The sequence below is a fragment of the Varanus komodoensis genome, unplaced genomic scaffold (assembly GCF_004798865.1).
Source record: "Varanus komodoensis strain SLA01 unplaced genomic scaffold, ASM479886v1 scaffold2, whole genome shotgun sequence".
Taxonomy (NCBI): Eukaryota; Metazoa; Chordata; class Lepidosauria; order Squamata; family Varanidae; genus Varanus; species Varanus komodoensis.
Genome location: NW_025335568.1, coordinates 50,557,066 through 50,574,012, shown reverse-complemented (window position 1 = coordinate 50,574,012; position 16,947 = coordinate 50,557,066). Strand labels below are relative to the sequence as shown.

The window sequence follows — 16,947 nt, the reverse complement described above, 5'->3', positions numbered from 1 at the left end:
TAGTTCAGTAAAGATATGGAAGTATACAAGCTTATTAAAAAACTAGTTTGTAAGATCATACATCAAAAAGAAAGGTAGTCGTGCTGGTCTATAAGAAGAAATTACAAATTTCACAGATGAGCAATAACTTTATTAGAACTAACCAGAATATACCAAAGCATGCTTTTTGGTTCTCTGGAGCTCTTCATCAGGATTAATGAATCAAAAAGCAGGAGACGGAGGAAGCAAGGAAAACAAAAACAAGGAAAAAGCAGGTTTTAAGTTGTGGGCAGTCATGCTGCATTTAGACCTGAGGAAGAGCTTCACTGACTAGAGTCCCCAGTCCTAGGATTTCCCCAAAATGCATTTACCACAGTGGGGGCACATGCCATTGAATACAGTATGATTTCCATTGTACTGAAATGTGTTCCTGAAGGGTCTGAAGATATCCTGGATATAAAGGCAGAAAGAGCACAAGGACAGTTTGGGATGAGTGTCATGTGACGACAATGCCAGTAATGGGGCCTATTGTATATGGTCCCTGCTCAATTTTACATAGGATTACATGGTGGAATCCTACGCATGTCTACACAGGTTCATTGAACTGGATGGACCCTGACTGAATTCGCCTACACTATGTGCTGCATGGTGGCAGGTTCCATAAAGGAATCTGTGACAGTGGAATAATAGTTACTCCTCTCCCCACTTTTTTTGAAAATATAAAATCTGGCTCTGCACTGGATCCTGTGAGGTTGTACTTTAAACACTGCAGAAAGCAAGTCCCAATGATAGATAAGTCTTCACAAGGAAGAAAAAAAAATCTCCTGGTGAAAGTTGCCTGTGCAATTTGAAAAATGCAAATGTATATTTACCAAATTGAACTGAAGGGACACTTTAATGTCTTTGGATGTTACAGCTCTGTTTTCTGGTCAATGCCGGCCTTGTCACCCTGTAGAATTCATTTTGGGGCCACTGGATAATAGCCTTTAGTCCTATGTAGATATCATTCACATTGACTGTTGTGTTAAGCTTCTGTTAGTGTATTTGAGCAGTGAGGCGTAAAGTAAGTAGAAAAGAAACACAGCATTATCGGTCCTAGCCCTGAGCTTTCTCAGGATGTTTGATGGAATCTGCTTGACATGCTTTACCTAAATCTGTAATGATGCCATTATCTGATAATTTGTAACAGCTTGCACATTGATCTCACTGCCTCTTCCCATCCTGGATCAAAGTTCCCTTCTTCCCATTAACCTGGAAAGGTGCTCATCAGTTGTAATGTTTAACATCGTGACCCCTGACCTGGGGTACCTCTCAAGTCCCTACAACTGTAGATTTCAGAGCCTAAGCTAAGCAAAATAGCACCAGTGGTTAGTTAGAATTGCAATTCTTCATGCTTATATTAATATTGACCAAATGGTAGTTCATTTTGTTCTTTGCCTCAGGCAGCAAACTATCTTGGGCCAGTCCTGATGCTAATTAAACATTTAACCGCAATTAAGGCAATTGTGGAGAGGAGAGAAAAAATGCTTCAGTTAGATAACCATGGTTAACTGGTAACCAGCATTTCCTCTGCACAAGTTCAGTGAATTATTTCCTGTACATTTTCCAATCAAAATGGTTGGAGAACATGGGAGGCAATTACTGAATGCTTAGATTCTCATGGCCCTTAATTAATGCAAAACTATACCATTTGGCAGAGCTTTGGTAAGCATCACACTATAAGTTGGGCTTTTCAGAGATGATTAAGCTATTCTTTAAAAAATAAGAATTTTGTGTGGTTTAATGCTTTTACTTTTATGTATATCCTTTTATCAGTTTTCAGTTGTTACAGCGATATTACCAAGATATATTTATAGTGACAGAACCTCTTGACAATTGAAGATACAAAAAAGATTTGCATTTCCCCCTTTTCATTCATTTCTAATAACCATAGGTACTGTTTTCACATCATAACAGGGAATCATCATGTCAGACAAGAGTGATTTAAAAGCAGAGCTTGAACGCAAAAAGCAACGCTTGGCTCAAATAAGAGAGGAGAAGAAACGGAAGGAAGAAGAAAGGAAAAAGAAAGAGGTAAATATAGCTTACATTTGTTGAGTCATCTTTCCACATGTTTGTTTCTGAATTGTTTTCCTTGGAACATAGCAATATGTATTTATAAATTGAAATGCAGCATTAAAAATGGAAGAGAAAAAGGTAAGAAATATGTGTAACAAAAAAAAACTTCACAGTTTAAGGGGGAATTGCATAATTTGCATCTGCTTCTTGTAGTTGGATCTCAGACTAAGAGAAACCTTGATTAGCTTTGTTGCTGACAAATGATAAACCATTGTTAAGGATGAAATTTGTTTCAGGTAGTAGGAGGATGTGACTTATCTATCCAGTTTCTGCTGCCCATGAAGATTTTTTTTCCCTTGCTCATATTTCACAGCCTTGAAGGAAACTGATTCTGCATTATGAGAATAAATTGGGGAGCAAGGTGAAAAGCAGGCAGTGAGGGAAAACGACCCCCCACCACTCACCCACTAGTAACAGTGCCCACACTGCCCCACTTTGCAAGGGAGGAGCCGTGATTAGGCTTGCAGATATGAGGTGGGAGGCAGAAGGATACCTTCTGCCTGAATGATCCTGCATACAAAGGAAGGGACTGTGTGCCCTAGGAAAAGCCCCTCCTCCTCCTATCAAGCCTCAAAACTCTAGTGCCTCATTATACAAGACCCTTTTACTATTCCCATTCAATTACTCCCATTAAACCTTTTATTCCAAGTAGATTTATGTACCCTTCCAATTAAATTCCAAATCCCTTTAAGTGCAGACATTGTGGAATCCCAGGTCTGCAAAATGAATGACACAGCTGACACAGCATTTCTTGCTCTTCATCAGTAACTACAAAAATGTGTGATGCTTGGTTATTTCATTGAACGTTCTTTAGTGGACACATGTTTCACTTTTTAAAAAATGTAATTTGCAATATTTCTCAAAACAGGAATTCATATCTAAGCACATGCCCAATGGATATACAGGGAAGATGAAGTCTTGGATTGGATCCAAAACACCTGCTTTCAGGGCTTGGCTCAGCATGAACTCAGTCGGCTAGTTCAGATGACCCTCTGAATGGTGGCCTCTAACTGTTGCTTGCCATGAAGTCTAAATTGGCAAACTATGGTGTGAGCTGCTCCTCTGAACCAGAGCTGGAAACTTACTTCAGATGGTCAATTTCTACTCTAGTTGCTAGAGAAACTCAAATTCACAGGGCAGATGTACACTTAATGGCAACCCGTCATGCTAAATCATCATGATAGGTTTCTGGAAAGTGCCAAACACATGCAATGAGCCCAGGGAAATGATCAAGCTCATTGCAGGTGCTTTGCGTGATCCCCCTCCTTCCCACTCATGCTTCCTGATAATATTCCAGGGCAGGATGCCATGGTTCTAAGTTGACTTGGGCTTTGATCAACAACCCTAAGTTGATCAAAGAACCCCCATTTTTCAAACAGGGCTCATGCCCTGAAGTGCAACAAGGCAGATGGGGGAGTTGATCACACACTCCTGCCTCCTTCATCAGGGGACATCCCTGGAGGAGGAGGAGACGGGTCTGTGATCTACTCCACACTACTGCCATGTTCTCAGGGCAACAGCACTGAACAAATTGCCATCTCTCACCTCCTGTTCCAGAACTCTCAGGCAGGAGGTGAAGGTCGATGCTTGGTGGTGCTGAGAATGGGGTCACCCTCCCAACCAGTCATTGGCTCTTGCCTTCTCCCCAAGGCAGGAAATAGGATGCCTCTGACAGCTGAATTAAAGCAGGGGCAGCTGTGCTCTTTAGCTAGCTGCTGGGTAAGAGTGGCAAAAGTTGTTTTGGCCAAGTGGCTCGCTTGATTTGAGGCTCAACCCACAGTGAGTTGTGTTGTCCAAGACTGGAAGGCACAGTGAGCGAACGTGGTAGGGACAAGCTCTGGAACAGGCAGCTATATCTTGCCTGGGTTCCCAACTGCAATTACTCACAATGGCCAATCATCACTACTTTGTTCAGACCATAATAATTGCTTGTCATGTTATGTGAACCCAGTCAGTGTTTGCTGATTAGGACATTCCATTAAACTATGGTTAGTACTCTAATCGTGAAGCCACAGATAAGGGCAAAAGAAAAAATGCATCATTATGTCTGCAATCCTCTATGGTCTTACATGTGAGCAAGATCAATTGAACACAGTTGGACTTACTTTTGAGTAAATTGAATAGGATAGGACTGGGGTACACAAAGATGCTTAGAAATAAATTAATTTAAAAGTTTGAAGTTGTTGTCTCTTAGATCTAGGCTAAAGATGGAAATTAACCTAATTAATTGTGATGAGCATGAAAATATGACATGCCTTTATGGATAGCAAAATAATGATTTGAAGTGGGTTTGCTTCTGCATTGGGAACAAAGAAGGTGTGTGTGGGGGGGTGCATGCGCATGCATGCTATTTTTTGTTTTGTTTAGTTACACCCTGTCCCTTCCTCTCCTCCTTTATGGCTGGCTAGTTTGGTTGCTAAGGTAGCAGATTTGTGCTTATTGTTCTTCAGCAAAGTAAAGGATAATTGCTGTTGCATTTTAGCCTTCTGGCTTTGGAGCATCTTCTAGTCTATTAAGGTTTGACTGACATATTAGTTTATTTGTCCTTGACAATATGCGTGAGGTTTTTCATTAAGGGATTTGTAGTTCTTTTTATTCAGTCACTTAGTGAAATAGAGATGAGAATTGACAGGGCACGGATATTCATTTTCATGCAAAGTCAAGGAAGCATTAAGTGATTATGCTTCTTTTCTTTCAGATGTCAACATTTGTTGCAGTTTAAAGCACCTGTTATCCCTTTTCTAATAACTGGTTTGCTTTTAACTGACACTTTAATATCGTACGTGTGTTTCATACAATCATTGGGATATGTGACTTGATACAAGAAGCTGATGTTGTACATTGTTTTGGGTTTTTGCTGTTCTCTTCCCCCTCACCATCTTGCTCTTTTTATATAGTTACCCTGTAGCAACACTCTCACTCTCGCGATGACCAAGAAGTTGATCCCACCATCGATGGGTATCAGTTCAGGGGCCATAGGATTGTCCTGAAAAAATCCTATGAGGCTGTGGACAGAATTCCAAGCTTGGATTTCTAGATGTTGGATCCTCGCTCATGGCTCTTTGTAGCTATTATAGAAGCTTCTGCATGGCTTCCTGTATGAAGCCAGGTTCCAGGCCCAAAGTGGGAAGAAATGGGTGTTTCAGCATATGCCAGTAGGCAGGGAGGGAGTGGATGAGGATCCAAACCCCTGACTACATCCTTACAAAACATTGAGATGCAATGAGATGCAATTGAGAATCAGGGGCACAGACCCTTCCTCATTTAGACTGGGGGGGGGGTCACATTCCATTTCAGTGTAGCTCTAGCAGGAGAGGCAATTCCAGTGGCAAGCAGGGCTGCACACAAAAGGGGCGAGGCCAAATGGCATAAATGCCAGTATATTTTAGCTTGAAGTTCTAGCTGCTACAAACTAAGCCATAGTAGAAACACTCCAACCTCTTAGAATAGGAAAAATGCACAAAAGTAAGGAAACCGTAAAAGGATTGGTGTTTGCACGGTAAGTGGGCATGAGATTTTGAGGGCCCTCATTTGGCCCTGTGCTTGAGGTTCTGCACTTGTGATCTTAAAATTGTCCTTCTGTTGCTGACAGTAAATGGGCATGACTTTTTTCCTGTGGGTGGATAGAAGAAAAGCACTGTCAGCTTCAACTCCTGCTACATTTCAAGATGGCACAGGGCAGACCAGAGAACATGGGCTCCTCAAAATGTCCACTGTCATCTTACCTGGTGGAAAGGTTGCTGCTTGTATGTCATGTGTCTTACCTGTTGAGCAGCACTAAGAATAGGTAAAGCGGTAGGGAGATATGTGGCTCTATGCACAGAGGTACCTGCCATGGCTGCAACTGTGTGGCACACACCTGCCCCTCATCTAGGGGTACCCATGGCACTTTTCCATGTGATGGTATTCAGCATGGTAAAGAGGGAATGTGAGTAGCTTAGTGGCGGACTATATGATTGCTGTGGTAAAGTGGGGTATGTGATCCCCCAAAGCACAGTGCCTTTCTCCTTACTAATTTCCTTTTTAAAAATTCCCTGTTATTTCAGGCAGATTTTCAGCAGAAGAAAGAGCCGACTCAGGAAGATTCTGATCTGGACCGCAAGAGGAGGGAGACAGAAGCTTTACTGCAGAGCATTGGTATTTCCCCAGAACCACCTCTAGGTACTTGGAAAAACCCACCCAGCTGTGTTACAGTTCCTGCATTCCTTTGATTGCAGCATGCTTTGCCTTCTCTTGCTTTGGCTGTTTCATCATCACATGATGTGTTCTGTTTACATGCCATGCGTATCATCCATATAACCAGTTCATAGTATTTCTGGTTGTTATCATGGCTGAATGCCCACACCGTGTCAGTGTTGCTTTCCTTACACATTTTGAAGTTGTTTCATGCCATAGGCTGCTGTTTACCATCCATCTGGAAACAGGCTTGGTTTCTCCTACATTCATTTAGTATTTTCTTACATATAAAATAGTTGTCACCTTGAAAACACTTTCCTTATTGCACTTTAAAACAAGGAAAACAAATATAAAAACAGTAGTCAGTTTGCTTTTGTTCCATATGTTTCTCTCCTGCTTTTGACTGTTCCTTCATTCCACTCTAATGATGCATATGGAAAATGTGGCTTTTCTTTCCGGCCATTTTTATGTTTGAAGCTGTGTATACTCCTTATTGTTGAGAAGTGGTCTGTGTTGTTTTTCCTTTATTTACCCTTCAGTGCTTCTTATCTATTGTCTTTTTATGTATAATAATTCAGGAGAGCCAAAAGTTTAGCAAAGGATCCAGGTGAGCACTTTTGCTCACTACTAATTGTACTATCACAATATATAGTCCTCAGTAGCAGGCAATAGTTGTTCAATGTGTGTTCTATGTTTTATTTTTGTTGTGAATCATCTTCAATCTGTTTTTCTTAAAAGTGTCTAAGGGTGCAATCCTATGCATATTTAGACTGAAGAAATCGCTAGAACTCCCAGCATGCTCTGGGAGTTTCAGGCTGATTTTTCAGTGCAGACACGCATAGCATTGTGATTCAAGGAGTCTAGATACTAATGACACTGATAATCTCCTAGTAATCTGGGGGATTAAAATTAACTTTGAATTCAAATCATATGTAAGATACATTAACATTTGGTCATTGTCTCTGTAATTAAGAATCTGATCAATTAAGCCTGCATAATGTCTTGTTGGGGAAAGCTGGTATCTCCTGCGTCAGTGAGGCTCCTTATCCATTGCAGCTTTTACTCCAACCATTATAGCAGCTATCCGCTGTGCTGAAACCCTACCCCAAACCTGGGCTCCCACCATAGAGCACCATGGGTGATTCCTACAATGCTCAGGATAAAGGCGGCAATTAATAAGGATCCCTACTGACATAGGAGTCACCAGCTCCCACTGCCTGCAGTGTGTCCCTGCCTATTAATCTGCCATCTTGGAGCAAGTGAGCAATGAAAAGAGGAGGAACAGCAATCCTTGCTCATCTCAGCTTACCTTTTTCACTCTGGGTGGCTAGATGTGTGGATCAGGTCCAGAGGGAGAGGGCAGTGGCAACATCAGTAAGATCTTTCCCCAAAGCTCCCCCAAACAAACCATGTTGAATGAGTTGGTAAATCCCCTGACTGTAAAACGGATGTAGAACCATGTTTAACCAGAAGGACAAATTCCATTTTGGAGAAGCCTGGGGGCCTGCATGGCAATGGTGTGCACCCAAAGGGAAAAGGGAAAGGACTAAAATATCTCAGATAACAGCATGTTTCGGCTTAAAGCTCTTGTTGCTAAATGAATTTCCTGCTTTTCAAGCAAAAACATAAGAAAAGCATCTCAACTTTTTAACATGGGGTGGTGGGGATTGCACAAAACCTGGAAAATCACCAGATGATCAGTTGTTGAGGAAAAGGGACCCCTGGAAGACCAGAGTTGCTCCTCAGGCTGGAAGTTCTGCACCCCTGCTCTAAAGCCACAATTGCACTTGGGGATATTCGTGCAAATCAAAACTCACCTTCGCCATCATAACTAAGGCCAAAGAAGTGAAACAAATAAACAATGAACACGTCACTTACCCCTTCACACCTGTTCCTGTCAATGGGCTGTTGTGCAAAATAAATGCCCTTTGCATTTTCAATTCATTTTGGTGACAGTTCCTAGTGAGAATATATGTAAGATGTTGCACTTCACACCACAGCTGAGCCACTTGATTAGTGTTTCTGCCAGCACACATGAAAGGTTTAGCAAAAAGCTTTATTTTGTTAAGTCAAAAATAAATTGATGTAAAATACCTAGCTGAGCTAGTCAATGCCATGTTCAAGATTTACATTTTCTTTTGTGGGGCTTCCATAGCTGAACTCAGTTGAACCAGAGCTGTTTTCCAGGTTTTAATTACACTTGTACTACTCTAGATGCAAAAATAATGAAACATACTTTTAAATAGTAATTGTGTTATATATTTTATTTAAATGGCTAGATTGTCTATTTTTGGGCTGGGCATTCGTTTATTCAGCTAAGTCATGCAATCTCATGTTGGCTGCTGGTCCCAGGCTGAGCAGTATAAGCAAGGTACCTTATTTTATCTTGGTCACGCTTGGGGAGGCCCAGCCAGTTACTTTCATGTAATTGGATTAGTTTTGAAGTTCTGCCCCATTTGTAATCATTGTTAGGGTGTGTTTCTCTAGCCTCCTCTTTAATCCTCATCAGAAGATTTTAAAGAAGAAAGAAAGTATTTCCAGTTAAAAGGCTTCCCATGAAATCAGGAGGTCTTTGTACTGATACATTTATTCGTGTGAGACAGAAGTGCCTCTCTGGCTCAAGAGACTGTGCCTGTCCTGGGCAGGGGAGATGCCTTTCTATTAAACAAGATGCAACTGCAGGACCAGAAGTGCCAGTCTAGCACTTCCTTCATCCTCCCTCTCTGTGGTATGTCCCCATGTGGAAGGCGTTTTGTCTTGGGGAGAGGGAAGGTTGACTTGCTATACTGCTTGTCAAGTTATTCCCACAAAACATATATTGCCTAACTTTATCCTGGCTTGATGTACTAGAAGTGATTGGATAGATGCACGACTGCTTCAGGAATCCATTCTAAATACTATTTTGAGACCCAATCATAGGTATCATACTGTTGGGCAGACCTGGAAAAATACACTCCTCAGTTTAATTTATCAGAAGTTACATTTATTGTGTCAATGGAGCATCTATTGTCTCTAGTATTTCTTGGATATTCTTGACTATTTGCTCTAGGTATTTTGACATGTAGTCAGATGTTAACACTTTTCTTGTGCTGGCAGAAAAGTGCCCAAATGTTTGGATAAGGCTAAAAGGCAAGTACCATGAAGTCAGATCAACTGACAAGCAGCCAATTAGGATAGCAGATCATGGGATACAATGCTAAAACAATGAACATTAGTAATCACAAACACCCAATAAACTGCTCTGTCTTGAAAGAGTTTTCACATTGCTGCTCAGTGTGCTTTTACTTTCCTTTGCAATTTTTTGTAACAATTTTGTGTTACAACTGCAACACAAAGGGAAAAGGAAATCCCTTTAAAACCGTGCCCAGATATTACTTTAAATTGTTAACATTGCATTAAAAAAGTCCAAAGGTTTCTCTTACCTTCAATCTTTCAAAACTTAAATTAGTCATAAGAAAAACTCCCTCAATATTTATTTTCAAGTTTTTTCTTCCCAACATCAAATACTGATATTATCATGACTTACTTTCAGACCAATCTAAAATTCACTTCAACTTTAGTTTTCAAAAATATTTAGCATTCACTTGACTTTCTTCCTTTTCTTTTCCTTTCCTTTTGCCTTCTTTTGCTTTCCTCATTTCAAACTCTTCCCTGCCATTCAACATTGTATCACTCGATCCTTGCCTATGATTTTGTCTGACACTGCTCTTCATCAGTGCAGTCGCTGCATGTTTTAACATGGGATACCTGTTATTTTCATTATTTAGTCCCAACCCCTATGTCTCCCTCTCCGAAATCAGTGAGCACTCCCAGCGAAGCTGGAAGCCAAGATTCAGGAGACCTGGGACCTGTAGGAAGGTAAGGTGAACTGCTCCGTCAGTGCTCTGTATTCTCTCTCCTTTCGTCATGAATACGTTTCTGTCAATGCCATGCGCCCTGCTTTTCTGTTTTGGCGGTGCAGAACCTCTCTCGTCCCAAGGGCTGAGCCATATAGCAAGCCCAGTTAGAAAATGGGGTTATTTTGAGTATAGCTGATGATGTAGAAATGAGAAATGGGAACTTTCATTAAAAAGAAAAAAAGAAAATCTGACTGGGTTTGTATTTACATAATATAACCTCTTGGGGTTTTGTTGTTCCCACGTGAGGGCTATAGGATATTCAAACCCTGGCTAAAGATACATGACAGAGGATTGACCAAATTAAATAAACTTGGATAAAGCGAATTTATATGCTTGAGTTATCTTACAGCAGCAGTTCTTAAAGACTGAGTCAAAGCTCTCCGAAGTGGTCTTCGCTCCAGTTTCTTCTGATTAAGCAGGCCTTTGGCTCCTGGCTTAGGACAATACTGTCATCGTATTTGTCTGCATGTAGTGGGAGAGCAGTACAACTCCTTCCCTCTCTGTCTAGTTTGCATGCCCTTCTTTCTGGCCCTTGGGCATAAGGCAGGGTGGAGGAATATAAGAAGAGCTGTGCTGGATCAGACCAAGGGTCCCTCTAGTCCAGCATTCTGTTCACACAGTGGCCAGCTACCTGCCTTTGAGAAACCACAAACAGGATGTGAGTGCAACAGCACATTTCCACCCATGTTCCCCAGCAAACTGTGCATATAGGCATGCTGTCTCTAATAAAGGAAGTAGCATATGACCATCAGGACTAGCAAACACTGATAGTCTATTCTTGAGGAATTTGTATAATCCCATTTAAAGCCCAGGAGAGATTCTGGAGATGCTCTTGGAGGCTACATCCCAGTAGTGTGCAGGACTGGAAGCAAAGAGGGTTGGACCCAAATTACAAAAAAATCAGTATATTGTAACTGCCAGTCACTAAGGCCTTGGAGAAGTGCATCAGCCTTTTATACTGGGGGAATTTGAGCAAAACACATGAGCAAATTTGGTGTATATCAGATCTGCAAACACATATATTGAAATTCAGATTCTGTTTCTCACTAAGCAATATATGAGTTGCAGTGTAAAGAGTCAATTTCCTCACCTGGAACTTATCTTCTAGATCCCTTCTTTAAAAATCAGTGTGTACATGATTTTATCAAGCTGCTCAAGGCAGCATTATCTCCGGAGCTTGTGGCAATTTTTGAAAACTTCTATTGTAGATCAATTTTTTAAAGTTGGCCATCTGTTTTTGCATAGTGCTTGAGGGAAAAGGGATAAAGGGTATCTAAGTTGCAGTGGAAAAGTAGATTCCTTTAAAAAATAATAAACTAACAAAAATAACTGTAAAAGGCATGGCACTGGTAGTTAGACATATGCAAGCCATTCTTGCTTTCCTGTTACCATTCTGATATTGTACAATAGGAATTAGAGCCTCCAGGGATAAACGAAAGGATAATCTTGCATTAACGCTAAGGCCTAAATGACAGGAACAAATGTAGCACACAGTCTTCAACCTGTGTAGTTGGAAAGGGATTTTGTTCTGGGGGAAGGGTTTTCAGATAGGGAAAAGGGTAAGCTCATGTATTGCAAACTTTCACTAAATGTGAGAGCAGTACATTAGATCAGCTGAGGGGGACACCTTCCAGCTAGGGATGTACAGTTTACATTAAATCCTTCCATCTCCATTCCATTGATTGACAGGCATCTGTCATGTTCTCATCTGCTTATTGACAGAATTGCATCTTGTTTTAGGAATGCACAAGAATGTATACTTGATAACCACACACACACACACACATACTTTTATTACATGGAGATTATTTGTGTTATAGGAAAATCTGTACGAAGTGGCTAATGAAATTATAATCATTTCATTATGTGGGAGTAAGCCCCATTATATTTAGTGGGCTTACTTAAGTAGACAAGCATAGGAAGGCTCTTTAATTGCTTATACCAGACAGGTGCTATAGATGGAACAGTTCAGTGGGTGCAGCCTCTAGACCTAGATTTAAATCAGAATAGACCCATTACAGTCATGGGATTCCATTTAGTCATGACTTCCTGTTAGTTCAATGGGTGTCCAGTATGCATAACTAAATCTGGATCCTGTTTGCAAGTTTACATAGCATGGGGTTGATATCATGCATCTGAATTACTGAATGACATAACTTGGCTCTATCTCTTCTGTTGCCAACAAGAAATGTTATGCTGCAATTTGTTAATTTTGGTTATTGTATTTTATTACTGCATTTAATATCTTCTATTTTGTGAGCTGCCAAGAATATATTGTTATTGGCTGGCTTATAGAAATATCATGAATAAATTATTTTAAACAGTTTTTAAAATGCATGTGGTGAAGTAGTGCAGATATCAGAAGAAACAGTTCTAAAAACCAGAAGAGAAATATGCTTTAATGAAGGATGAATGAAGAATCAACTCTAATTAGAAGGTGAAGCTGTTTAATATAAGGTAGGAGATATTTATATTCCTGCTGCCACAAATATTTCCCTTCTGGGGCAAAGTATAATTACATAGTTGGATAGAGTAGCATAGAATTGCATAATTAGCTCATAAGTTTTTCCATAGTTTTCCTACAAATATCAACATTGTGGCTATATATTTTTGGTGTGTGCCATTAGGTACATTAGGAATAGTCTTTGTCTGAAAGGTGCAAATCACCAATCTAGAATTTCCAGCTGCTACAATCCAGTAAATGTATAAATAAGGCCTCACTAAGTCGTCATGCTAGACCAGAAGTGACCAAGCTGCAGCTCCTGGGCTGTCTGAAGACTTTGGTCTGGTTTCAAAAACTGCATAGTTTTTATGAATGTATTCTTTATATAGACCAGAATTCTTCAGATGGTCTCCATGACAATATTTTTCTGTACACTAAACAGAAGCCCATGAGACAATCCATTTAATACTGTGAATGTAGACACATTTACTTGTCCGTCCCAGGCCATTTAATACAGGAGTGTTGAGCCTCAGCCCTGATGCTAAATCTGGAATTCCTAATTGTTGCCTAGTCTACCTCCTTTCTCCCGGCTGCTGGCCATTTTGTGATTTCTTGGCTTTGCTCAGTTTTTTCTCCACTTCAACAAGCTGAAATGCCTCTTCTGGGGCTTAGTTACTGGCATGGAGAACTTTGAGCTAAATTATGCTGCCATATCTCAGCCCTATCTCTTTCACCTTTGGCTCCATCCATCACTTGGAGGTGGCTCCCAAGAGCCCCCTTGAAAAGGAAATTGGCACTCAGGCTGAAAGAGGTCCAACCCTCCTAACCTTGTGGAAATAACTCCCAAGTACAATTGTGTAGGGTTTGATCCTGTGCACAGTTAGTTGAGAACAGGCCCTCTAGGACACGTGAATAAGCAAAGCATTGGGTGAGAAGTCTCTGTCCATGTGACCTGGAAAGGGGGAGTCAAGTCCTGGAGGTCTGCCAATTGCAAAGTCAGGGAGCTCAACATTCATTATCCCCCCACCTTTTTCTTTTGCATGTGAGCTTGTGGTATCATTGAAAATGTTCATGTTCCTCAAGGATGTGTAGAGTTCTATCCTCTGGATTATTGTTCTCATTAGCAAGTTCCTTGCGGTGCAGTTTGGAGAGGAGAGGTGCATGCATTCCCTAAGGGATCTTCCTAGAGTATCTTAGCAAACTGAGCCCCAGCTCTATCCATATTAATATGTAATGTAATGTCACAGAATTTGTGTAGTCAATGGCTCTGCTGTGCTCATTAATCTACTCATGAAAGCTTTAATTAGTCTGCTTTTCTTTTAGAGGTGGCACCCAAAGAAATCAGTAATATGATTTACTCAATTGTATACTCAGGGAGGGATAACTCATGAAAGACATGACATTGGACAACAAAAGCCATGAAATGAGGAGCCAGAAACTGGAGGGGAAAAGGAACCTGCTGACAAATATTTCTTGCAAAACCTATTGCTGCATGCTGGTGTCATGGTCTTCACATGTATTGCTTTATAGATCGCTTTCTAGTTTCCTAGTGTATGCATTCAAGGAAGATCAGGTCTTTCTCTATCTCTTTCAACATGGGACAGCCCATCCACCTGTAGGTTGAAGTTGTACAATGGAATCCTTCCATCTTCATCTGCCACCTCATTCTCTATAACGCACCCAATTTTGTGATTTCTTCCCTTCATGCCATTTAAATGATCTGACAATACTAGAGCTTTTGGTAAACTTGTCAAGAGGTGAGAGCATTCAGCATTGTACATCTCTCAGTTTTAAAATTACCGAAGTCATTTTTACTCATTGCAGTAATATCACCTTCTCATTGTCTTATGCACACTTTCACCAATGCAGTTTCCAAGGGGCAGTTCTGGTGTTTGTAAAATCTGTAGATTAGCCCTCTTGGGTAAAGATTCGGATGGTTAACCTGTTGTAGTTACAGAGTCAACAGACCTGCCGAGAGAGACCCTGTTGTTCAAGTGACATTCATATAAAGCTTTCTGCTTCTGGAAGTTCTCCAAAAAAATCAGATGATTTCTGAAATGATAACCTATATTAATATGTCTGGAATCTAATGATAAAGAGAACCCAATCAAACAATACTTTAAGTATATCACAAGTGTAGTTGTTGCCATCCGTCTCTGGAATTTGGCACCTCTGAGAGGTTCTCCAAAATTGAATTTGGCTGTTAGGCTGAAAGTGGGTCCATACTGCTGCATTAGAAAGTAGAGGAATAGATATATATGACTTCGTGAGCGGAGCCGGCTGGTGCCGGAGGTCAGACTAGATGGCCCGGGAGGCCCCTTCTGACTCGCTCTGTTTCTATGTCTCTATGACTTGTTCCTATTTTCACTTTTCCCTTGGTTTGTGATATAAGAGAACTAGCAGGTTTCATATTTAATGAGAAAGGTGGGCTCTGATCGGAAGCTCTGGGATTTACAATTTCTGCTTCCCATGTTGTCATGTTTGATTTATAAATTTGCAGTCAGGTTTCTTTTAATTACAGTACAGCTACTTTTGAGTTTCTTAACCAAAATCAAAACACACACTATGTTCCAGTAGAAGCAGGAAAAGAAGTACAAGTCACTTGTTCTCCTCTTCTGTGAGCCATGGCTATGTGATTTGGCAGTGCTTTTTTTGTAAAAAAAAAAAAAAAAAAAGTGCCAGAACTCATGTCTTGGGGTCACACTTTTACACAATCGTCGCCATCGGCAGTAAGCACTCAGCACGCGACCACACGACCGATCCCAAGCTGAGCAGCGCCCTCACAATCAGCACCGACAATCAGCGCCGACACACAAGCAGCCCGCAGGCACTATGTTAATGATTTTTGCCAAGGATCTGCTACGCCCAACAGGGTGATTCACAATCACTTGGAAAAATCCGTCAAAAAAAGGTGCTGGAACGCCATTCTGGTGCGTTCTATGACCAAAAAAAGCCCTGTGATTTGGGCAAAAAAATATCTAAATATGGTCCTGAAATACTAAATAGTAGCAGTATGTGACTGAGAGAGAGCATTTGCAGCCATAGTGCCCTGCCTTAGCTTTGCCTTGCCCAGACAAATCTAGTGAACACCTGCTTTTGTTCAGATAAAGAATCTAATGTTTTCTCCAAGCATTTTCTTGATGGTTGCCATTGTCTTAGCTGCTCCGCTTCTTTAGTTTGCTTTTAATGTTTTGATCCTGCAATTGGCTTTGGTGGTAGAGTCTCTCTCTCTCTCTCTCTCTCTCTCTCTCTCTCTCTCTCTCTCTCTCTCTCTATATATATATATATATATATATATATATATATTCATTTTGGATCTTATGCAACCCGCCTTGAGCATTGTGAAATAGGAAGGCAGGGTGTACACATGGAACCTATTAGTAGTTGGTTCTTAACACCTTTTTCACATAGCTCCTGAACAGCATTTGAAATTGGGGTTGGCAAGGGCAAATCTGATGCTTGAACTTGCATAAAACCTACAAGGTGACTTCTTCCTCCAATAACCTCCAGCATCTTTCCCTGCTGAGGATACAGTTCCCGGGCTCTTTCTGTAATCACACTGTAATGGTATTCTCCCTAATGGAATACTGTTTGTCACTTGGGACACTTGACAGGTTTTGAAAGAGGATGGAGCAAAGGGGTAATGACTGCCTCAAGCAAGCTACATGTATCCCCCCCCCCCCGCCGCCCCCCGCATACCTGGGTGTGCAGGTATAAGTGGCCCCACGATACTCATAGCATTAGAAGCTGGCACAGACTCAGCAACTCACACTCTTTGTTAATGATCTTGGAGACATTATAGAGGTCATTTTCACTTTGTTTCAGTTTTATATGCAACTTCTGTAGCACATGAGTCATAGAAAGTGTTTAGCATCAGGCATTCACTTCCTTAACAGCATTTTGTCTTCCATTACTCATGTAAAAAGCTTGCATGGAACTGGGGCTGAGAATTCTGCTCCCACTAATGCTTTACTCTGCTATTGATCTGTGGCATAAAAAACCACCTTAAAAATCCTGAGCAAAATTGTATTGGATTTTTAAAATTATTTTGAAGCCATCCCTTTCTATAATGCTGTTATAATAGCATGCAGAATTGGAGGTGGGGATGATTTTGACCTAGTCAACAACAAGGGCAGATTGATAGTCCCTGTATAAGAATGGTTGACCTTGAAACATTTTGAAAATGCCTTAGTGAGCCCCCCTTCTCCTCCCACTCCTTTTAATAGACTTAAATATTGATTTTATCTGGATGTGTCAGTGTGGTAAAATGTCCTTGATCTTTTACTTCCCCTTCAACTAATAGGAATGGAACCCATCCAGGGCATTATATTG

At 40.8% G+C, this 16,947-nt stretch overlaps 1 protein-coding gene across 2 annotated transcripts in view; it reads left to right on the top strand.

Moving 5' to 3' along the window:
* Positions 1 to 16,947, top strand: part of DYNC1I1 (dynein cytoplasmic 1 intermediate chain 1) — a 211,775-nt gene that overhangs the window by 11,431 nt on the left and 183,397 nt on the right. For both annotated transcript variants that reach the window (XM_044428770.1, XM_044428769.1), the window contains exons 2-4: positions 1,936 to 2,052; positions 6,144 to 6,258; positions 10,041 to 10,131. In XM_044428770.1, coding sequence (XP_044284705.1) covers positions 1,945 to 2,052; positions 6,144 to 6,258; positions 10,041 to 10,131 — 314 coding nt within the window. In that variant the 5' untranslated portion in view covers positions 1,936 to 1,944. The remainder of the gene's footprint in view (positions 1 to 1,935; positions 2,053 to 6,143; positions 6,259 to 10,040; positions 10,132 to 16,947) is intronic.